Source organism: Cinclus cinclus, chromosome 29 (assembly GCF_963662255.1).
Source record: "Cinclus cinclus chromosome 29, bCinCin1.1, whole genome shotgun sequence".
NCBI lineage: Eukaryota > Metazoa > Chordata > Aves > Passeriformes > Cinclidae > Cinclus > Cinclus cinclus.
Window position 1 is genome coordinate 3,629,991 of NC_085074.1, and position 24,341 is coordinate 3,654,331.

General features: G+C 47.0%; 1 protein-coding gene across 3 annotated transcripts in view; it reads right to left on the bottom strand.

Annotated features, from left to right (window-relative positions):
- XPO7 (exportin 7) overlaps positions 1–24,341 on the bottom strand; it is a 57,171-nt gene that overhangs the window by 15,038 nt on the left and 17,792 nt on the right. For all 3 annotated transcript variants that reach the window (XM_062510668.1, XM_062510667.1, XM_062510666.1), the window contains 14 exons: positions 21,829–21,994; positions 20,148–20,221; positions 19,034–19,153; positions 18,504–18,650; positions 16,710–16,882; positions 15,352–15,545; positions 14,043–14,148; positions 12,016–12,151; positions 9,794–9,867; positions 7,611–7,691; positions 5,201–5,264; positions 3,214–3,322; positions 1,982–2,088; positions 392–480 (listed from right to left, as the gene is read on the bottom strand). In XM_062510668.1, the coding sequence (XP_062366652.1) occupies positions 392–480; positions 1,982–2,088; positions 3,214–3,322; positions 5,201–5,264; positions 7,611–7,691; positions 9,794–9,867; positions 12,016–12,151; positions 14,043–14,148; positions 15,352–15,545; positions 16,710–16,882; positions 18,504–18,650; positions 19,034–19,153; positions 20,148–20,221; positions 21,829–21,994 (1,640 nt within the window). The remainder of the gene's footprint in view (positions 1–391; positions 481–1,981; positions 2,089–3,213; positions 3,323–5,200; positions 5,265–7,610; positions 7,692–9,793; positions 9,868–12,015; positions 12,152–14,042; positions 14,149–15,351; positions 15,546–16,709; positions 16,883–18,503; positions 18,651–19,033; positions 19,154–20,147; positions 20,222–21,828; positions 21,995–24,341) is intronic.

A 24,341-nucleotide genomic window follows, 5' to 3' on the forward strand; every position in this document is an offset into this window, starting at 1 on the left:
GGCTCCCCGGGAATTTCGGGGTCTCAGGGGGTTCCCCGGGGATTTCGGGGTCTCAGGGGGTTCCCCGGGGATTTCGGGGTCTCAGGGGGCTCCCCGGGGATTTCGGGGTTTCAGGGGGTTCCCCGGGGATTTCGGGGGGCTCCCCGGGGATTTTGGGGTCTCAGGGGGTTCCCCGGGGATTTCGGGGTCTCAGGGGGCTCCCCGGGGATTTCGGGGTCTCAGGGGGCTCCCCGGGGATTTTGGGGTCTCAGGGGGCTCCCCGGGGATTTCGGGGTCTCAGGGGGCTCCCCGGGGATTTCGGGGTCTCAGGGGGCTCCCCGGGGATTTCGGGGGGCTCCCCGGGGATTTCGGGGTCCCAGGGACGTGGCGGGCAGCCCCTGGCTCAGGATACATCCACTCGAAGAGCATCATGAAGCTGCTCTTGGCGTTGAAGGCGAAGGCGATGCCGCGGAGATCCCGCACCAGCCCCACCAGAGTGCGCTGGAACGGGAACGGGGAATGGGAATGGGAATGGGAACGGGGAATGGGAATGGGGAATGGGAATGGGAACGGGGAATGGGGAATGGGAATGGGGAATGGGAATGGGGAATGGGAATGGGAATGGGGAATGGGAATGGGGGAATGGGAATGGGAAATGGGGAAATGGGGAATGGGAATGGGAATGGGGAATGGGGAATGGGAATGGGAATGGGAATGGGGAATGGGAAAGGGGAATGGGGAATGGGAATGGGAATGGGGAATGGGAATGGGGGAATGGGGAATGGGGGAATGGGAATGGGAACGGGGAATGGGAATGGGGAATGGGAATGGGAATGGGGAATGGGAATGGGGAATGGGAATGGGAATGGGGAATGGGAATGGGGAATGGGAATGGGGAATGGGAATGGGAATGGGGAATGGGAATGGGGAATGGGAATGGGGAATGGGAATGGGGAATGGGAATGGGGAATGGGGAATGGGGAATGGGGAAATGGGAATGGGAATGGGAATGGGGAAATGGGAATGGGAATGGGGGAATGGGGAATGGGAATGGGGAATGGGAATGGGAATGGGAATGGGGAATGGGGAAATGGGGAATGGGAATGGGAAATGGGAATGGGAATGGGGAAGGGGGAATGGGGGAATGGGGGAAATGGGGAAATGGGAATGGGAATGGGGGAACGGGGAATGGGGAATGGGAATGGGAAATGGGAATGGGGGAATGGGAATGAGGAATGGGGGAATGGGAATGAGGAATGGGGGAATGGGGGAAATGGGAAATGGGGAAATGGGGGAATGGGAAATGGGGGAATGGGAATGGGGAAATGGGGGAATGGGAAATGGGGGAAATGGGAATGGGGAAATGGGGGAATGGGGAATGGGAATGGGGGAAATGGGGGAAATGGGAATGGGGGAAATGGGGGAAAATGGGGAAAATGGGGAAATGGGGGAATGGGGAAAATGGGAAATGGGGGAAATGGGGGAATGGGAAATGGGAATGGGGAAAATGGGGGAATGGGGGAATGGGAATGGGGGAAATGGGGAAATGGGGAAAATGGGGGAATGGGGAAATGGGGAAAATGGGAATGGGGAAATGGGAATGGGGAAATGGGAATGGGGAATGGGGAAAATGGGAATGGGGAAATGGGAATGGGATCAGGAATGGGAACAGCAGGGAATGGGAACGGGATTAACCAGGAATGGGAATAGGAATGGGAACGGGAACAGAACGGGAACAGGAACAGGAACACAATAAAATCAAACACAAAACAGAATGAAAGAGAAGAATAAAATGCAGTGAATTACAGGCATCCCCATTCCAGAGCACACCCAATCCCAAATCCCACTAAACTGATCCCGAGGGATTCAGACACCCCCAATTCCCATTAAACTGATCCCAATTCCCTCTGGACTGATCCCAAGGGTTTCAGGCACCTCAAATTCCCTCTGCCCCCCCCCCCCCCAAATCCCACAGGAAAGTGGGAATTTCCTCCCGGCTCACCTTGGCCTCCTGCTCGTTGAAGGAGTTGGTGCTGAACATCTGAGCCACGGTCTCGAAGGCAGCGGTGAGGGGCAGCATGAACTGCTCGTACTGATCCTCGTCCTCCCCTGCAAAAAACATGGAAAATCCATGGGAATTCCACGGGAAACCCCCCCCGTGAACTGCTCGTACTGATCCTCGTCCTCCCCTGCAAAAAACATGGAAAATCCATGGGAATTCCATGGGAAACCCCCCCCGTGAACTGCTCGTACTGATCCTCGTCCTCCCCTGCAAAAAACATGGAAAATCCATGGGAATTCCACGGGAAACCCCTCCCCGTGAACTGCTCGTACTGATCCTCGTCCTCCCCTGCAAAAAACATGGAAAATCCATGGGAATTCCACGGGAAACCCCTCCCCGTGAACTGCTCGTACTGATCCTCGTCCTCCCCTGCAAAAAACATGGAAAATCCATGGGAATTCCACGGGAAACCCCCCCCGTGAACTGCTCGTACTGATCCTCGTCCTCCCCTGCAAAAAACATGGAAAATCCATGGGAATTCCATGGGAAACCCCCCCCCGTGAACTGCTCGTACTGATCCTCGTCCTCCCCTGAAAAAAAACTGATCCCAAATTTTGGGATGGGAAATTTTATCCCTAAATCTTGATGGACTGGGGAAGTTTTTCCCCGGTTTTCAGATGAAAAACTGATCCCAAATCTTCTCCTGGAATGGGAAAATTGATCCCAAATCTTCTCCTGGAATGGCCAAACTAATCCCAAATATTTTCCTGGAATGGGAAAATTGATCCCAAAAATCCCAAATATTTTCCTGGAATGGGCAAACTAATCCCAAATACTTTCCTGGAATGGGAAAATTGATCCCAAATCTTCTCCTGAAATGGGAAAATTGATTCCAAACCTTTTTATTCCATCCTGCAGTCTGGGTATGATGGAAAAATTGATCACAAATTTTGGGATGGGAACATTTATCCCCAGTTTTGGTGGGATGGAAAAATTGATCCCAAATCTATCCATTCCATCCCTAAACCTTGGTGGGATGGAAAAACTGATCCCAAATTTTGGGACGGGAAAACATCTCCCCATTTTTGTTCTCAGCATCGAACTCAATTCCCAATTCCCAATTTTCCTTCTCCCACCTCAATCACTTTTTTCCTGGCGAGGCTCCACCTCCCCAAATCCCAGATCCCGGGTCCCAAAATGCCGGAATTTTGCCGGAATTCCCAGAAAATCACCTAAATCCACCATGAGGAGGCGGCCCAGGGCCGTGTAGAAGGTGGTGCGGCAGCGCATGTCCGTCAGGTTGGACTGGTTGTTGATTCCCAGGAAGGAAAAGTGCTCGCTCTGCCAAAGGAAAAGTCATCCCTGAGCTCCAGGAATTCCTGGAAAACATCCTGGGGATTCCTGAGAATCATCCCTGAGCTCCAGGAATTCCTGGAAAACATTCCCTAAATCCTCATGTCCGTCAGGTTGGACTGGTTGTTGATTCCCAGGAAGGAAAAGTGCTCGCTCTGCCAAAGGAAAAGTCATCCCTGAGCTCCAGGAATTCCTGGAAAACATCCTGGGGATTCCTGAGAATCATCCCTGAGCTCCAGGAATTCCTGGAAAACATTCCCTAAATCCTCATGTCCGTCAGGTTGGACTGGTTGTTGATTCCCAGGAAGGAAAAGTGCTCGCTCTGCCAAAGGAAAAGTCATCCCTGAGCTCCAGGAATTCCTGGAAATCATCCCTGAGCTCCAGGAATTCCTGGAAAACATCCTGGGGATTCCTGAGAATCATCCCTGAACTCCAGGAATTCCTGGAAATCATCCCTGAGCTCCAGGAATTCCTGGAAAACATTCCCTAAATCCTCATGTCTGTCAGGTTGGACTGGTTGTTGATTCCCAGGAAGGAAAAGTGCTCGCTCTGCCAAAGGAAAAGTCATCCCTGAGCTCCAGGAATTCCTGGAAAACATCCTGGGGATTCCTGAGAATCATCCCTGAGCTCCAGGAATTCCTGGAAATCATCGTGAAGTTTCCTAAGAATCATCCCTGAGCTCCAGGAATTCCTGGAAAACATCCTGGGGATTCCTGGAAATCATCCCTGAGCTCCAGGAATTCCTGGAAATCATCCTGGGGATTCCTGAGAATCATCCCTGAGCTCCAGGAATTCCTGGAAAACATCCTGGGGATTCCTGAGAATCATCCCTGAGCTCCAGGAATTCCTGGAAAACATTCCCTAAATCCTCATGTCCGTCAGGTTGGACTGGTTGTTGATTCCCAGGAAGGAAAAGTGCTCGCTCTGCCAAAGGAAAAGTCATCCCTGAGCTCCAGGAATTCCTGGAAAACATCCTGGGGATTCCTGAGAATCATCCCTGAGCTCCAGGAATTCCTGGAAATCATCGTGAAGTTTCCTAAGAATCATCCCTGAGCTCCAGGAATTCCTGGAAAACATCCTGGGGATTCCTGGAAATCATCCCTGAGCTCCAGGAATTCCTGGAAATCATCCCTGAGCTCCAGGAATTCCTGGAAATCAGCCTGGGGATTCCTGAGAACCATCCCTGAAGTCCAGGAATTCCTGGCAAACATTTCCTAACTTCAGGAATTCCTGGAATACATCCTGAGGACTCCAGGAATGCCTGGAAATCATCCTGGGAATTCCTGGAAAAGCTGCTGGAATTGCCTGAGAATCATCCCTGATCTCAAGGAATTCATGACAAACATTCCTTCATTCCAGGAATTCCTGGAAATCATCCTGGAATTGCCCGAGTATCATCCCTCAACTCAAGGAAAATATCCTGGAATTCCCGGGAAAACATTCCCTAAGTCCAGGAATTCCTGGAAAATATCCTGGGAATGCCTGGAAATCATCCAGGAACTTCAGGAATTCCCTGTTTTTTCCTCTGGAAGTGCCTTGGGAACACCCACGGGATGGAATCCCGACCTCAAATCCCAACCTCCCACAATCCCAGGCCGCTCCAAACCTGGGAATTCTCCGGGAATTCTCCCGGATTCCACGGAAAACAGAAATCCTTCGGGAATGAGAAGCGCCACCAAACCCCAAAAACCCCCTCAAAAAAAAAACCCCAAAAAATTCCGATTAAAAAATAAAAACAAAACCCCTAAAATCTCATTTCCCAGAAGCTCCTCCAGCAGCGCAGGACCTCGGGGAGAAGACAGAATTCCAAAGGGATCCAGGAATGGGAATTTTTTTTTTTTTCCCGGGAATGAGGGCGGGGCTCACCGTGTGGTTGTTCAGCATGAACTGCACGGCGCTGAGCTTCACCAGCTTCCGCACGCTGCTGTACGTGCAGGGGGTCAAGGAAGCAGCAGAATTCCCAAAATTCCCAGGAAAACAATTCCAGGGATTGGCTGGAAAAACGGGATTGTGCCTGGAGTACTCAGGAATTTGGGAATTCTGTTTTATCAGGGAGAACCCAAATTGTGTCAATCTCAGCTTGGGGAGACACCCAGGGTGTGGAACTTGTGGGATTCCTGGAAATTCTGGGATTTATGGAATTCCTGGAATTCCCAAGAAAACCATTTCCAGGGATGGCCTTGGAAAAACGGGATTGTGCCTGGAGTACTCAGGAATTTGGGAATTCTGTTTTATCAGGGAGAACCCAAATTGTGCAAATCTCAGTTTGGGGAGACCCTTGGTGAACACTGGGGAAAAATTCTGGGTCTGGAATTCCAGGAATTCCTGGAAATTATGGAATTCCTGGAAAACCATTTCCAGGGATTGGCTGGAAAAACGGGATTGTGCCTGGAGTACTCAGGAATTTGGGAATTCTGTTTTATCAGGGAGAACCCAAATTGTGTCAATCTCATCTTGGGGAGACACCCAGGGTGTGGAACTTGTGGGATTCCTGGAAATTCTGGGATTTATGGAATTCCTGGAATTCCTGGAAAACCATTTCCAGGGATGGCCTTGGAAAAACGGGATTGTGCCTGGAGTACTCAGGAATTTGGGAATTCTGTTTTATCAGGGAGAACCCAAATTGTGCAAATCTCAGTTTGGGGAGACCCTTGGTGAACACTGGGGAAAAATTCTGGGTCTGGAATTCCAGGAATTCCTGGAAATTATGGAATTCCTGGAAAACCATTTCCAGGGATGGCCTTGGAAAAACGGGATTGTGCCTGGAGTACTCAGGAATTTGGGAATTCTGTTTTATCACGGAGAACCCAAATTGTGCAAATCTCAGCTTGGGGAGACACCCAGGGTGTGGAACTTGTGGGATTCCTGGAAATTCTGGGATTTATGGAATTCCCAAAATTCCCAGGAAGACAATTCCAGGGATGGCCTTGGAAAAACGGGATTGTGCCTGGAGTACTCAGGAATTTGGGAATTCTGTTTTATCAGGGAGAACCCAAATTGTGCAAATCTCAGTTTGGGGAGACCCTTGGTGAACACTGGGGAAAAATTCTGGGTCTGGAATTCCAGGAATTCCTGGAAATTATGGAATTCCTGGAAAACCATTTCCAGGGATTGGCTGGAAAAACGGGATTGTGCCTGGAGTACTCAGGAATTTGGGAATTCTGTTTTATCAGGGAGAACCCAAATTGTGTCAATCTCAGCTTGGGGAGACCCTTGGTGAACACTGGGGAAAAATTCTGGGTCTGGAATTCCAGGAATTCCTGGAAATTATGGAATTCCTGGAAAACCATTTCCAGGGATGGCCTTGGAAAAACGGGATTGTGCCTGGAGTACTCAGGAATTTGGGAATTCTGTTTTATCAGGGAGAACCCAAATTGTGTCAATCTCATCTTGGGGAGACACCCAGGGTGTGGAACTTGTGGGATTCCTGGAAATTCTGGGATTTATGGAATTCCTGGAATTCCTGGAAAACCATTTCCAGGGATGGCCTTGGAAAAACGGGATTGTGCCTGGAGTACTCAGGAATTTGGGAATTCTGTTTTATCAGGGAGAACCCAAATTGTGCAAATCTCAGTTTGGGGAGACCCTTGGTGAACACTGGGGAAAAATTCTGGGTCTGGAATTCCAGGAATTCCTGGAAATTATGGAATTCCTGGAAAACCATTTCCAGGGATGGCCTTGGAAAAACGGGATTGTGCCTGGAGTACTCAGGAATTTGGGAATTCTGTTTTATCAGGGAGAACCCAAATTGTGTCAATCTCATCTTGGGGAGACCCCTGGGGAAAAACTCTTGAGTCTGGAATTCCTGGATTTTCTGGAATTCCTGGAAAATTTAGAATTCCCAGAAAACCACTTCCAGGGAGAAGAGGATTGTGCCTGGATTATTCCATAAATTGGGAATTTTCTGCTTGTTCCAAGAACAACCCAAGTGCTTCTGTTTCCCCTGGGGGAAAAACTCTGGGTCTGGAATTTCTGGAATTCCTAGAAATTCTGGAATTTTAGGAACTTGTGGAATTCCTGAAACTTCCAGAATTCCTGGAAAACCAGAAGCCTGCCTTACAACCCAACTCAAAGTCAGGGAACTCTGATCCACGAGAACAAAACCCAACATTCCCTGAACCTCATTCCCAAAATTCAACGCGGTGGCGGCGGGGGGGGGGGGGGTGTGTGGAAAAAAAAAAAAATCAGGAATTTGCTGCAGCTGCCGTTCCAGCAGAACTCTGGGATCATTCCTCCTTTTTCCCAGGAATTTTGGGAGCTTTTCCCAAAAGGATATCCAATGGAGAGGTCGTTGAGAAGCTGCAGAGTCTTGGAGGTGATGGGCTCGCAGCGGCCCCAGTACTTGAGGTTGGTGATGCTGGGGAAGGAAAAACACAAATCTGAGAGGATTCCCTGCGATTTTCCAGGATTTTCTAAGGAATTCTGACAGGTTTTTTTTTTTTTTTCCCCCCCCAGGTTTCCATGTGGTAACACTGAGGCACAAGCAAAAAAAAAAAAAAAAGGAATTAAAGAAAAAAACAAAACAAAACAAAAAAAAAAAAAAAACCCGCCGGGATCGCGTTGGGTCGGGGAAAAAAAAATCACCCGAAGGTGTTGAGGATGTCAAGGTGCACCTGGAATTCCAGGGGATGAAATCAGGGATGGAAAAAATGGAGGGAATGGGTGGGAAAAAAGGGAGGGAATGGGTGGGAAAAAAATGGAGGGAATGGATTAAAAAATAATGGAGGGAATGGGTGGGAAAAATGGAGGGAATGGGTGGGAAAAAGGGAGGGAATGGGTGGGAAAAATTGAGGGAATGGGTGGGAAAAATGGAGGGAATGGATGGGAAAAAAGGGAGGGAATGGATGGGAAAAAAGGGAGGGAATGGATGGGAAAAACATGGAGGGAATGGATGGAAAAAATTGAGGGAATGGGTGGAAAAAAGGGAGGGAATGGATTTTGGTGGAATTCTGGAGAATTTCTGGAACTGGGGTGGAATTTTCCAGAGGAATTTGCCAAAGTTTTGTGGGGAATTTATGGAATTTTTTGTGGTTTTTGGTGTGGAATTTTGTGGAGATTGTGAAAAATTTTTGGGTGGAATTTTGGTGGAATTTGCGGAAGGTTCGTGTGGAATTTATGGAATTTTGGTGGAATTTATGGAATTCTTTTGGAATTTGTGTGGAATTTATGGACTTTTGGTGGAATTAATGGAATTCTTTTGGAATTTGTGTGGAATTCATGGAATTCTTTTGGAATTTGTGTGAAATTTATGGAATTTTTGGTGGAATTAATGGAGTTCTTTTGGAATTTGTGTGGAATTAATGGAATTCTTTTGGAACTTGTGTGAAATTTATGGAATTTTGGTGGAATTAATGGAATTCTTTTGGAATTTGTGTGGAATTTAGGGAATTATTTTGGAATTTGTGTGGAATTTATGGAATTCTTTTGGAAGTTGTGTGAAATTTATGGAATTCTTTTGGAACTTGTGTGAAATTTATGGAATTTTGGTGGAATTCATGGAATTCTTTTGGAATTTGTGTGAAATTTATGGAATTTTGGTGGAATTCATGGAATTCTTTTGGAATTTGTGTGGAATTTATGGAATTCTTTTGGAATTTGTGTGGAATTCATGGAATTCTTTTGGAATTTGTGTGGAATTTATGGAATTCTTTTGGAATTTGTGTGGAATTCATGGAATTCTTTTGGAACTTGTGTGGAATTTATGGAATTTTGGTGGAATTAATGGAATTCTTTTGGAATTTGTGTGGAATTTAGGGAATTATTTTGGAATTTGTGTGGAATTTATGGAATTCTTTTGGAAGTTGTGTGAAATTTATGGAATTCTTTTGGAACTTGTGTGAAATTTATGGAATTTTGGTGGAATTCATGGAATTCTTTTGGAATTTGTGTGAAATTTATGGAATTTTGGTGGAATTAATGGAATTCTTTTGGAATTTGTGTGGAATTTAGGGAATTATATTGGAATTTGTGTGGAATTTATGGACTTTTGGTGGAATTTAGGGAATTATTTTGGAATTTGTGTGGAATTAACGGAATTCTTTTGGAATTTGTGTGGAAATTTATGGAATTCTTTTGGAAGTTGTGTGAAATTTATGGAATTTTGGTGGAATTCATGGAATTCTTTTGGAATTTGTGTGGAATTTATGGAATTCTTTTGGAATTTGTGTGGAATTCATGGAATTCTTTTGGAATTTGTGTGGAATTTATGGAATTTTTGGTGGAATTAATGGAATTCTTTTGGAATTTGTGTGAAATTCATGGAAATTTTTTTTTTTTTTGGAATTTGTGCAATAGTGGTGCCATTTGTACAACTCCACCCTATCCCCATTCCCCCAAAACCCTTCCCTGGATCACCCAGAATTCCCGACCCCATCGAGCGCCGTTTTTCCCGCCGAGAATTCCCAAATAAATCAATCAATAAATAAAAAAAAATCCCTGGAATTCCTGTGGAACACTCACATCTTGCCAATGAACACGCTCAGCACCATGGTCTCATCATTCAGCCCCAGCACCTCCGAGAGCCTCCGGTAGAGCTGCCAAAAAAAACCCCCCAAAAAAAAAAAAAACCCACAAAAAAAACCCCAAAAGATGGAAAAAAAAAAAAGGAAATCTAGGAATGATCCCCCCCAAAAAAATTCACTTTACACCCCCTCCCCTCCCCCCCCGTGAGAAACTGGATATTGTGGGATGTTCCCATGGGGTGTTCGGGTTGATATAAATGATTATAATTTTGATTTTTTTTTAAAAAAAAAAAATTATATGTGTATTTTTTTTCTTTTTTTTTTTTGGGGGGGGGGGCCAACAGCATCGTTCCGCACCGAAGAAAAATTTTCCAGGAAAATTCCTGGAATTTTCAAAAAAAAAAAAAAAAAAAAAAATCCCAAAAAATGGGATGTAACTGTGCTCCACACCTCCAAACACAGCCAGGATTTCTCTGGAATTCTCAGCAGATCACAAATCCCTAGGGAAGGATTGGAACCCAATGCTGGAGCAACATTCCCAGTTTTTTTTCCCATTGGAAAAAGGGATTTTTCATCCCAAAAGCACAGCTACAAATCCCTTGGGATGAAGGGCATTTGGATTTCTCCCCATTTTAAAACCTGGGAGAAGAAACTCAGGAGGTGAACCCAGGAATAAAGGAAATTGGGGAGAAATCCCAGAAAATGGAATTTAATTCCAAGAGAAATCCTAGAAAATGGAATTTAATTCCAAGAGAAATCCCAGAAAATGGAATTTAATTCCAAGAGAAATCCTAGAAAATGGAATTTAATTCCAAGAGAAATCCCAGAATATGGAATTTAATTCCAAGAGAAATCCTAGAAAATGGAATTTAATTCCAAGAGAAATCTCAGAAAATGGAATTGAATTCCAGGAAAATCCCTAGAAAATGGAATTGAATTCCAGGTAAAATGAAGATTTAATCCCAGAAAATGGGATTTAAAAGGAGGAAAAATCCCAGAAAATGTAATTCAACTCAAAGTAAAACAAGGAAAAATCCCAGAAAAGGGGATTTAATTCCAAATAATACGAGGATTTAATCCCAGAAAAGGGGATTTAAAAGGAAGAAAAATCCTAAAAAATGGGATTTAAGTCCAAATAAAACGAGGAAAACCCCAGCAAAGGGGATTTAATTGCTGGAAAAACCCCAGAAAAGGGGTTTTAAGCCCAGGAAAAACTCCAGAAAATTCAATTTAATTCCAGGAAAAAATCCCAGGAAATGGAAGTTAATTCCAAATGAAACAAGGGAAAACCCCAGCAAAGGGAATTTAATTGCAAGAAACATCCCAGAAAATGGAATTTAATTGCAGGAAAAATGCCAGGAAAGGGGATTTAAATGCAGGAAAAACCCAAGAAGAGGGGATTTAACTGCAGGAAGAACTCAAGAAGAGGGGATTGAAGTGCAGGAAAACCCCAGAAGATGGGATTGAAGTGCAGGAAAACCCCAAAGATGGGATTGAAGTGCAGGAAAAGCCCAGAAGATGGGATTGAAGTGCAGGAAAAGCCCAGAAGATGGGATTGAAGTGCAGGAAAACCCCAAAAGATGGGATTGAAGTGCAGGAAAAGCCCAGAGATGGGATTGAAGTGGAGGAAAAGCCCAGAAGATGGGATTGAAGTGGAGGAAAACACCAGAAGATGGGATTGAAGTGCAGGAAAACCCCAAAAGATGGAATTGAAGTGCAGGAAAAGCCCAGAAGATGGGATTGAAGTGGAGGAAAAGCCCAAAAGATGGAACTGAAGTGCAGGAAAAGCCCAGAGATGGGATTAAAGTGCAGGAAAACCCCAAAGATGGGATTGAAGTGCAGGAAAAGCCCAAAAGATGGGATTGAAGTGCAGGAAAAGCCCAAAAGATGGGATTGAAGTGCAGGAAAAGCCCAGAAGATGGGATTGAAGTGCAGGAAAACCCCAAAAGATGGAATTGAAGTGCAGGAAAACCCCAGAAGATGGAATTGAAGTGCAGGAAAACCCCAGAAGATGGGATTTAACTGCTGGAAAAGCCCATCAGGTGGGACTGAAGTGCAGGAAAACCCCAGAAGATGGGATTGAAGTGCAGGAAAACCCCAGAAGATGGGATTGAAGTGCAGGAAAAGCCCAGAGAGGGAACGGGGGCCCTTTAAGCAGGACGCAGGCAGCAGCCCGCACCTGGGCCAGGGCTCCCAGGCCGTGGTGCCCAGCATTCCTACCTTGGAGGATTTCTGCACCTGGTCCCCGATGTAGATCTTGCGGAACTGCTCGAAGAAGCTGAGCATGGCCAGCTCCAGCTTCTCATTGCCCGCCTGCGCCAGGCGCGAGTCCGTCAGGTTCATCAGCTGCAGCACCCTGGGAATGGGACATGGGACATGGGACATGGGACATGGGGAATGGGACATGGGACATGGGGAATGGGACATGGGACATGGGACATGGGGAATGGGGAATGGGACATGGGACATGGGACATGGGACATGGGGAATGGGACATGGGACATGGGGAATGGGACATGGGACATGGGGAATGGGACATGGGACATGGGGAATGGGGAATGGGACATGGGACATGGGACATGGGGAATGGGACATGGGGAATGGGACATGGGACATGGGACATGGGGAATGGGACATGGGACATGGGACATGGGGAATGGGGAATGGGACATGGGGAATGGGACATGGGGAATGGGACATGGGACATGGGACATGGGACATGGGGAATGGGGAATGGGACATGGGACATGGGGAATGGGGAATGGGGAATGGGACATGGGGAATGGGGAATGGGACATGGGACATGGGACATGGGACATGGGGAATGGGACATGGGACATGGGGAATGGGACATGGGACATGGGGAATGGGACATGGGGAATGGGACATGGGACATGGGACATGGGACATGGGGAATGGGGAATGGGACATGGGACATGGGACATGGGGAATGGGGAATGGGACATGGGACATGGGGAATGGGACATGGGACATGGGACATGGGGAATGGGGAATGGGACATGGGACATGGGGAATGGGACATGGGGAATGGGACATGGGGAATGGGGAATGGGACATGGGACATGGGACATGGGACATGGGACATGGGACATGGGGAATGGGGAATGGGACATGGGACATGGGACATGGGACATGGGGAATGGGACATGGGACATGGGGAATGGGGAATGGGACATGGGGAATGGGGAATGGGACATGGGACATGGGACATGGGGAATGGGACATGGGACATGGGGAATGGGACATGGGACATGGGGAATGGGGAATGGGACATGGGACATGGGGAATGGGACATGGGGAATGGGACATGGGGAATGGGGAATGGGACATGGGACATGGGACATGGGACATGGGACATGGGACATGGGGAATGGGACATGGGACATGGGGAATGGGGAATGGGACATGGGGAATGGGACATGGGACATGGGACATGGGGAATGGGGAATGGGGAATGGGACATGGGGAATGGGGAATGGGAATGGTAACAGGGGGAAATGGGGAATGGGGGAAATGGGGAATGGGGGAAATGGGGAATGAAGGGAATGGGGGAAAATGGGGAATGGGGGAACAGTGGGGGGAATAGAGGGGGAAAGGAGGGAAAAGTAGCGGGAAAGGGGGTAAGGGGGAAAGGGAGGGAAAAGGGGGAGGAATGGGGGGAAATGGGAAAAAGGGGAGGTAAGGGGAGAAAAGGAGGGCAAAAAGGAGGGAAAAGAGTGGGGAAAAGGGAAATAGGAAAAGAGTGAAAATGAGAGAAAGGGGAGAAAAGGGAGGAAATATTCAAAATAATTCCCAGTGTTTCCAAGCCAAATAATTCCCAATAATTCCCCGTGTTTCCAAGCCCAGTAATTCCCAATATTCTCAAATCAAATATTCCCAATAACTCCCAGTGTTTCCAAACCTAATATTCCCAATAATTCCCAATATTCTCAAATCCAATATTCCTAACAATTCCCAACACTCCCAAACCAAATATTCCCAAAAATTCCCAACAGTCCCAAGAATTCCCAACATTCCCAGGAATTCCCAGCACTTCCCACAACCAATAACCCATAACCAATTCCCTTTTCCCTGCTCTTTCCCCTCATTCCCTGCCTTACCCACCCCTCTCCAGCCGCATTTCCCACCGGAACCAGACCCGGAAAAAACCCCAAGGAGCCTTTCCGTGGTTTTTTTTTTTTTTTCCAGGAAGAGAATTTTCCAGAATTCTGGAATGTGGAGCTCACCTGCACACGAGCTCGCCGTCCATGGCGTCCTGCTCGTCCGTGCTGGCAAAGGACACGCGGCCACCGATGACGGCCCCGATGATGTACACGAGCCACGTCAGGCGCCCTGGGGACATGGATGGGATTTATTTATGGGATTGATGGGATGAAATCCATGGGATGGGATGGATGGGATGGATGGGATGGATGGGATGGATGGGATGGATGGGATGGATGGGATTGATGGACGGCCCCGATGATGTACACGAGCCACGTCAGGCGCCCTGGGGACATGGATGGGATTTATTTATGGGATTGATGGGATGAAATCCATGGGATGGGATGGATGGGATTGATGGGATTGAGGGGATGGGATGAAATCCATGGGATGGGATGGATGGGATTGAGGGGATGGGATGAAATCCATGGGATGGGATTGATGGGATTGATGGATGGCACCGATGATGTACACGAGCCACGTTAGGTGCCCTGGGGACACGAGAGCATGGATGGGATTGATGGGATGGGATGAAATCCATGGGATGGAATTTGGGATAGGATTTATGGGATTTATGGGATCAGATGACCTTCCTGCACAGCCAGGTCCATGGGGCTGGAGCTGGGATGGGATCTGTGGGACGTATGGGATTTGGGACAGGGTTTATGGGATTCACTGACCCTCCTGCATGGCCAGGTCCATGGGGCTGGAGCTGACACTGGGATGGGATCTATGGGATGGGATGGGATGGGATCTATGGGATGGGATGGGATGGGATCTATGGGATGGGATGGCACCTGTGGGATGGGATCTATGGGATGGGATAGGACCTGTGGGATGGGATCTATGGGATGGGATGGGACCTGTGGGATGGGATCTATGGGATGGGATCTATGGGATGGGATGGGATCTATGGGATGGGATGGGATCTATGGGATGGGATGGGACCTGTGGGATGGGATCTATGGGATGGGATGGGATGGGATGGGATGGGATCTATGGGATGGGATGGGACCTGTGGGATTTGGGATGGGGTTTATGGGATTCACTGACCCTCCTGCACGGCCAGGTCCAGGGGGCTGGAGCTGGCACTGGGATGGGATCTATGGGATGGGATGGGATGGGATGGGATGGGATGGGATCTATGGGATGGGATGGGACCTGTGGGATGGGATCTATGGGATGGGATGGGACCTGTGGGATTTGAGATGGGGTTTATGGGATTCACTGACCCTCCTGCACGGCCAGGTCCATGGGGCTGGCGCTGGCACTGGGATGGGATCTATAGGATGGGATTGGATCTATGGGACGGGGTTTATGGGATTCACTGACCCTCCTGCACGGCCAGGTCCATGGGGCTGGCGCTGGCGCTCTGCAGCAGCTCCTGGTAGGACTGGGCAGCCTGGTCGAAGAGCTGCACCAGCAGCGCACACGTCTTCTCGTACTCGCAGCGCCCGATGGTGGACAGCTGGTCCAGCTGCTGCTGCACCAGCCCCGTGTCCTCCAGAGGGTCCTCCAGGCCATCCCTGGAAAGGGACACACAAAATGGAGCAGCGAGTCCCCGCTCTGCCTGTGGGAGCTGCACGTTGGAGCTCACGGCACCCTGGAACGCTTCGGGTCGGGAAGAGCGATAGTTCCCCCAAAATAAATTCATTTTCTTCTAAATAAATCCTTTTTCTCCTACATAAATCCATTTCCCCCTAAAAGAAATTCTTTTTCTCTATGAATAAATCCATTTTATCCCAAATAAATCCATTTTTCCCTCAAATAAATCCATTTTCTCCCAAAAAATTCATTTCAGATCAGTTCCTTCCACCTTTCACTGGTTGCCAAATTACCCAGGAATTTCAGGGCACATGGTTTGGAGTGAATTCCCAGTACTACCAGTGGGAAAAGAGAAAGAAAACAAACCAAGGAGTCAGGATTTGTGTTGTTTCATTTTGAGTTTTTCCCACAGAATTTGGCCTGGAAAGGGTTTCAAGCTCAGGTGCCTCCATCTTCCCCTGGTTACCAAATTAAGGAGGAATTTCAGAGCACACTGCTGGGAGCAAATTCCCAGAACCTCCAAAGGGAAAAGAGATGGAAAACAAAGCAGGGAGTCAAGATTTGTGTTTGATTTAAGTTTCTCCCACAGAATTTGGCCGGGAAAGCGCTTAAATCTCAGCTCCTTCCACCTTCCAACCTTTAATGGCCTGGTTGCCAAATTAAGCAGGAATTTCAGAGCACAACACTTGGAGCAAATTCCCAGAACTTCCAGAGGGAAAAGAGAAGGAAAATAAAGCAGGGGGTTAAGATTTGTGTTGTTTGATTTAAGTTTCTCCCACAGAATTTGGCCGGGAAAGCGCTTAAATCTCAGCTCTTTCCACCTTCCAACCTTTAATGGCCTGGTTGCCAAATTAAGAAGAAATTTCAGAGCACATTGTTGTGCTAGCAGTCTAGCAAATTCCTAGAACTTCCTGAGGGAAAAGAGATGGAAAACAAAGAAGGGAGTCAAGATTTGTGTTGTTTGATTTAAGTTTCTCCCACAGAATTTGGCCGGGAAAGCGCTTAAATCTCATCTCCCTCCACCTCCCGCCCTCCGCCATTCCCGGCCTGGTTACTCAATGAACCAAGGGGAACCAACTCCACTTTTCCCAGTTTTTCCCGGGCTGGCAGGGGCAGGAGGAGCTGGCAGGGATGCTCAGGCTCACCTGAGGATGATGTGCACGGACTCCAGGCGGGAGGTGATGTAGGCTTTGGTCACCTCGGGCGTGTACGTCTCCAGCATGTGCGGCTCCGTGGCCTTGACGTAGGGCACCGAGGCAGCCAGGCGCTGCCACAGGCTCAGCAGGTAGTGCACGCTGTTGGGGGCGAATTCCCAGTGCTGCAGGGGGAAAAGGGATGGAAAACAAAGCTGGGAGTCAGGATTTGGGGTGTTTGGGTTGGGTTTTTCCCACAGAATTTGGCCTGGAATTGCTTCGGAGCTCAGTTCCTTCCACCGGCCTGGTGACGAAATTTCCAAGGAATTTCTGGGCACACTGCTGGGAGTAAGTTCTAAGAACACCATGAGGGAAAAGAGATGGAAAACAAAGCAGGGAGTCAGGATTTGGGGTGTTTGGGTTGGGTTTTTCCCACAGAATTTGGCCTGGAATTGCTTTGGAGCTCAGTTCCTTCCACCTTCCATTGGCCTGGTTGCCAAATTAAGCAGGAATTTCTGGGCATACTGTTGGAAGCAAGTTCTCAGCTAGCAGAGGGAAAAGGGATGGAAAACAAAGCAGGGAGTCAGGATTTGGGGTGTTTGGGTTGGGTTTTTCCCACAGAATTTGGCCTGGAATTGCTTCGGAGCTCAGTTCCTTCCACCGGCCTGGTGACGAAATTTCCAAGGAATTTCTGGGCACACTGCTGGGAGTAAGTTCTAAGAACACCATGAGGGAAAAGAGATGGAAAACAAAGCAGGGAGTCAGGATTTGGGGTGTTTGGGTTGGGTTTTTCCCACAGAATTTGGCCTGGAATTGCTTTGGAGCTCAGTTCCTTCCACCTTCCATCGGCCTGGTTGCCAAATTAAGCAGGAATTTCTGGGCATACTGTTGGGAGTTACTTCTCAGAACACCAAGAGGGAAAAAAGAAGGAAAACGACATAGGGAGTCAGGATTTGAGGTGTTTGATTTGAGCTTTTCCCACAGAATTTGGCCTGAAAGGGATTTAAAGCTCAGCTCCTTCCACCGGTCTGGTTGCCAAATTAACCAGGAATTCCAGGGAACTCCTGGATCAGAGTCATTCCCAGCACTCAGGAAACACTTCCAAATTTCCCAGGACACGGAGCTGAATTCCAGGCCTCCCCCAGCTCCCACACACTGAGCTGCTTCCCAGGAATTCCAGCTCCACAAATGAAGGGAATTGTTTTTTAAACCTTCTCCCATGCAGGGTCGTGGCTGTGTGCTGTGTCCCACAGCTGGAAAACTCACTGGGAATATCCACAATATTCCAATTATTTCTAATCTCTCTGAGTGCACAGGAACAGTGACTTGAGACAGAATCCTAAAAATAAACCTTATTTCACACGTGTTTTTAGTTCCCTGCTAGGATATAGAAAAGCCTCTGGAGGCATGACAACAACTCTGCCTTCCCACATGGATTCCATCCAGGAATTCATGGATGATCCGTGTGGGATTTCTGTAGAAATGCCCTGGATGAGAGGCTCTGGCTGTGATTTCCAGAGAATGCTGAAGGAAGGGGAAGGGAATGAGAGAAGGGAAAAGAGGGAAGGGAAGTTTTGGGAAAAGGGGAAGGGGAAGAAAGGAAAGGAAAGGAAAGGAAAGGAAAGGAAAGGAAAGGAAAGGAAAGGAAAGGAAAGGAAAGGAAAGGAAAGGAAAGGAAAGGAAAGGAAAGGAAAGGAAAGGAAAGGAAAGGAAAGGAAAGGAAAGGAAAGGAAAGGAAAGGAAAGGAAAGGAAAGGAAAGGAAAGGAAAGGAAAGGAAAGGAAAGGAAAGGAAAGGAAAGCTGTACCTGCAGGCTGGTGACGGTGAAGTTGGCGATGAGCCGGATCACCTCGGGGTAGTTCTCCACCTTCACCAGCTCTCCCAGCTGGTAATTGCTTTTCAACCGCGCCAGCAGCCGGCAGAACTCGTGGTAATTGTTGGGGTCTGACAAACTCTGAGGGGACAAAGAGAGGAGGGGGACTCAGGAACAGCTCTGCTGGCCCCTGCCGCAGATTTGGATGGATCATCTTGGAATTGGAGAGAGCTCGGAGAACAATCCAAGCTTCCAAAACAAATCCCGACAAATCCCATTAAACCAGGCCAGCAATTGCCACATTTCCTGGGTTTTGGGCATTTCTAGGGATGGCTCCAATCCTTAAATGGAGAAATTGTTCCCAATATCCACCATGAACCTCCCTTGGTGGTGGGATGGTGGGAAAAGGGAAGAGCAGGACAACGCTGCACAATCCTCCCCTTTGCCAAAGCGGGACATGAGAAGGATTTTTTTGGGGGATGAAATGTGATGGAGAGGACACAATTCCCAGCTGGAATACTCACCTGGGGGTTTTCCAGTATCCTTTTCACTCCATCCACGAGGTGAGACAAGAACTTTGCCCGCTCGGCGTTGTTGAAGAGGGAGCGGCGCACGGAGGCGATCTGCACCAAGCACGACAAAACCTGCCAAAAAATGGGAATAAACCCCAAAACTGGGATGAAAACCAGGAAAGGGAGACATTTCCCCCTCATGGCAGGAGCAGGGATTGAGGTTTGGTTGTCCTTTAAGGACCAACAGCTCCTTTGTTTCTCCACAGTGGAGAAAGAAATCACAGCAGCCAAAGGAACGGGAAAAATCCCCCAAATTCCCCAAACCCCAGAATTAAGGAATTGCAGAGGTTGGAAAAGATCTCCAAGGTCAGAATTCAACTTTTAATCCCCACCTTGGCACTCAGCCCAGAGCTCTGAGTGCCAGGTCCATGCCCTGGACACCTCCAGGGATGGGGATCCCAGTGGAGTAATTTCAGATTTCCATTCAAAAGAAAAGATTCTCACACCTCAAATCTCTCCTGAAGGCTCAAAATTCAGGATTAGCCATCAGCAAAAAAAAGGGGAATTTCCATGGAAAAATTCCTTCTGAAAGCCCTTCCCTCTCAGCCTTGTTTTCATTCAGCTTTGATTATGGGAAAAATTTATTAGATAAATGTCTGAAAGGGCTTTAAAAAAAAAATCCAGAAGAAATAATTTAAATTTTTATTTTTCTAGAAGAAATAACTCAACTTTGAGCTCAGTTGTGTTCTTTGTCCTTTCATCCCAATGGAGCATGGGCTGGTTTGGAAGAGTGGAAGGAAAAATTCCATTCTTTGCTGTGTTCCCTACTCGTGGTGTGGTTTGTAGGATTTCTTTTTTTTTTTTTTTTTTTTTTTTTTTTTTTTTTTTTTGGAGTGGGAATTACAGGAGTTACTCTCCTCAAGGAGATTCCAAGCTGGGTGTGTGGAGAAAGGAGGTTGGAATTCCAGCCAAAAAAAAAAAAAAAAAAAAAAAAAAAAAAAAAAAAAAAAAAAGTGTTTTTTAGGGAAAATCCAACCTTGGAGATGCAGCACTTCAGCACAAGATGAATCCCCAGGGAATCTCCCTGCTGAACCCTAAAACAAAGGAAAACAAACCCTGGACTTACCAGAGGAGAAAATGAAGGAGGGATGGAATGATAAAGATCAAAAAACAACTGAAGGGTCGAAGAATCCAAGAATGCTGCAAGAAAAAAAGAGGATTTTACCTCCATTTCCAGCTTCCCATGAGTTTAATCCTTATTTTATCATGGATTTGTCACAGCAAAGCATCACAACCCCATGAAAATTTCTTCCCAGGATTTTGTATTTTTAACACAAATTCCTTTCCTAAAAACTGAGTCACCCACACTGGAGATTGGAATGGGGAGAAAATGACAGGAAGGTATTTTAGGAACACAATCTGTGCCTGTCAAATGCCTGCTGGGAACAGCAGGATGCAGGGAAAAGCTGCCAAATTATTCCCTAAGTTTTTTCTAAATCCATTTTTCCTGCTTGTTGGAACGAGAGGTGAAAAGTCTGGAAGCTAAAAAGGGTTTTAAAAGCAAAGAAAAATCCCCCAAAAATGAATTAGTACTGGGTTTAGGGCTGAGTTTAACATCTGGCTTTGCACACCCAAGGTTTATTTATGAAAAACCCAAAGATTTGAGAATTTTCCAGGTGGGAAAAAAGTGCCAAGTTATTCCCTAAGTTTTCTTAAAATCCATTTTTCCTGCTTGTTGGAATGGGAGGTGAAAGCCCAGAAGGGAAAGGAGGTTTTAAAAGCAAAGAAAAATCCCCCAAAAATGAATGAGCAGCGGGTTCAGGGCTGAGTTTAACCCTCAACCTGGGGTTTATTTCTGACAAATCCCAGGATTTGAGAATTTTCCAGGTGGGAAAAGATGCCAAGTTATTCCCCTAATTTTTTTATAAATCGTTTTTCCTGCTTGTTGGAACGAGAGGTGGAAGCTAAAAAGGGTCTCAAAACCAAAGAAAAATCCCCCAAAAATGAATGAGCAGCGGGTTCAGGGCTGAGTTTAACCCTCAACCCGGGGTTTATTTCTGACAAATCCCAGGAAAGATAAATGTCCCAAAAATAAATTAACAGTGAGTTCAGGGCTGAGTTTAACCCTCAACCCGGGGTTTATTTCTGACAAATGCCAGGATTTGGGCGTTTTACAGGTGGGAAAAGATGCCAAGTTATTCCCTGAGTTTTCTTAAAATCGTTTTTCCTGCTTGTTGGAATGAGAGGTGGAAGCTAAAAAGGGTTTCAAATGCAAAGATAAATGTCCCAAAAATAAATTAACAGTGAGTTCAGGGCTGAGTTTAAACCTCAGCCCGGGGTTTATTTCTGACAAATCCCAGGATTTGAGAATTTTCCAGGTGGGAAAAGATGCCAAGTTATTCCCCTAATTTTTTTATAAATCGTTTTTCCTGCTTGTTCGAGAGGTGGAAGCTAAAAAGGGTCTCAAAACCAAAGAAAAATCCCCCAAAAATGAATGAGCAGCGGGTTCAGGGCTGAGTTTAACCCTCAACCCGGGGTTTATTTCTGACAAATGCCAGGATTTGGGCGTTTTACAGGTGGGAAAAGATGCCAAGTTATTCCCTGAGTTTTCTTAAAATCGTTTTTCCTGCTTGTTGGAACGAGAGGTGGAAGCTAAAAAGGGTTTCAAAACCAAAGAAAAATCCCCCAAAAATGAATGAGCAGCGGGTTCAGGGCTGAGTTTAACCCTCAACCCGGGGTTTATTTCTGACAAATGCCAGGATTTGGGCGTTTTCCAGGTGGGATGCTGGCAGCTCGTGCAGGATCACCTGATCTCCAGCTGGTTGGGATCTGCACAGTGCACAGATCATCCGAGGACTCGTCCGTGGAGGTGCCGATGAAGTCGAAGTTCAGGCAGTTGTGGGTGAGCTTGAGCAGCTGCATGAGCAGCCCGTGCTGGCTCTCGTCGTTCAGGTTCAGGTTCTTCCCAGAAGCCTGCAGAAAACGTGGGATTAAAGCAGGGCAAAAGGGACAAATTAATCCAGGGGGAAGATGAGTTGTGGGAGGGTTTTATATCAAGGGTTGTGGGATGAGCGCCAGGTGTGGTTTTACAGGTGCAGAAATGGAATTCCAGAGGGTTTTTTTTCCCAGCACAGGGATAACAGGCAGCATTCCCATTTTTATCCCGGGGTTGCACAGGAATGAGAATTGAACATCCAGGAAATCCTAGAATTCTGAGCACCAGGTGTGGTTTTACAGGTGCAGAAATGGAATTCCAGAGGTTTTTTTCCCAGCACAGGGATAACAGGCAGCATTCCCATTTTTATCCCTGGGCTGCACAGGAATGAGAATTGAACATCCAGGAAATCCTGGAATTCTGAGCACCAGGTGTGGTTTTACAGGTGCAGAAATGGAATTCCAGAGGTTTTTTTTCCCAGCACAGGGATAACAGGCAGCATTCCCATTTTTATCCCTGGGCTGCACAGGAATGAGAATTGAACATCCAGGAAATCCTGGAATTCTCATTAACACAGATCCCTTTTTCTGTCTGACAGGATTTTATTTCTAGCAGGACGGGGTTTTGGGATGAGCACCAGGTGAGGTTTTACAGGTGCAGAAATGGAATTCCAGAGGTTTTTTTTTCCCAGCACAGGGATAACAGGCAGCATTCCCATTTTTATCCCTGGGCTGCACAGGAATGAGAATTGAACATCCAGGAAATCCTGGAATTCTGAGCACCAGGTGTGGTTTTACAGGTGCAGAAATGGAATTCCAGAGGTTTTTTTTCCCAGCACAGGGATAACAGGCAGCATTCCCATTTTTATCCCGGGGTTGCACAGGAACGAGAATTGAACATCCAGGAAATCCTGGAATTCTCATTAACACAGATCCCTTTTTCTGTCTGACAGGATTTTATTTCTAGCAGGACGGGGTTTTGGGATGAGCACCAGGTGAGGTTTTACAGGTGCAGAAATGGAATTCCAGAGGTTTTTTTTCCCAGCAGAGGGATAACAGGCAGCATTCCCATTTTTCTCCCTGGGTTTCACAGGATTTAAGGAGTGGGGCATGCAGGAAATCCTGGAATTCTGAGCCCCAGGGGAGGTTTTACAGGTGCAGAAATGGAATTCCAGAGGTTTTTTCCCAGCACAGGGATAACAGGCAGCATTCCCATTTTTATCCCTGGGCTGCACAGGAATGAGAATTGAACATCCAGGAAATCCTGGAATTCTGAGCACCAGGTGAGGTTTTACAGGTGCAGAATGGAATTCCAAATTTTTTTCCCAGCACAGATTTAACAGGCAGCATTCCCATTTTTATCCTTGGGCTGCACAGGAATGAGAATTGAACATCCAGGAAATCCTGGAATTCTGAGCACCAGGTGTGGTTTTACAGGTGCAGAAATGGAATTCCAGAGGTTTTTTTTCCCAGCACAGGGATAACAGGCAGCATTCCCATTTTTATCCCTGGGCTGCACAGGAATGAGAATTGAACATCCAGGAAATCCTGGAATTCTGAGCACCAGGTGTGGTTTTACAGGTGCAGAAATGGAATTCCAGAGGTTTTTTTTCCCAGCACAGGGATAACAGGCAGCATTCCCATTTGTATCCCGGGGTTGCACAGGAACGAGACTTGAACATCCAGGAAATCCTGGAATTCTCATTAACACAGATCCCTTTTTCTGTCTGACAGGATTTTATTTCTAGCAGGACGGGGTTTTGGGATGAGCACCAGGTGAGGTTTTACAGGTGCAGAAATGGAATTCCAGAGTTTTTTTTTCCCAGCACAGGGATAACAGGCAGCATTCCCATTTTTCTCCCTGGGTTTCACAGGATTTAAGGAGTGGGGCATGCAGGAAATCCTGGAATTCTGAGCCCCAGGGGAGGTTTTACAGGTGCAGAAATGGAATTCCAGAGGTTTTTTTTTCCCAGCACAGGTTTAACAGGCAGCATTCCCATTTTTATCCCTGGGCTGCACAGGAATGAGAATTGAACATCCAGGAAATCCCGGAATTCTGAGCCCCAGGTGAGGTTTTACAGGTGCAGAAATGGAATTCCAGAGGTTTTTTTTCCCAGCACAGGTTTAACAGGCAGCATTCCCATTTTTATCCCTGGGCTGCACAGGAATGAGAATTGAACATCCAGGAAATCCTGGAATTCTGAGCACCAGGTGTGGTTTTACAGGTGCAGAAATGGAATTCCAGAGGTTTTTTTTCCCAGCACAGGGATAACAGGCAGCATTCCCATTTTTATCCCGGGGTTGCACAGGAACGAGAATTGAACATCCAGGAAATCCTGGAATTCTCATTAACACAGATCCCTTTTTCTGTCTGACAGGATTTTAT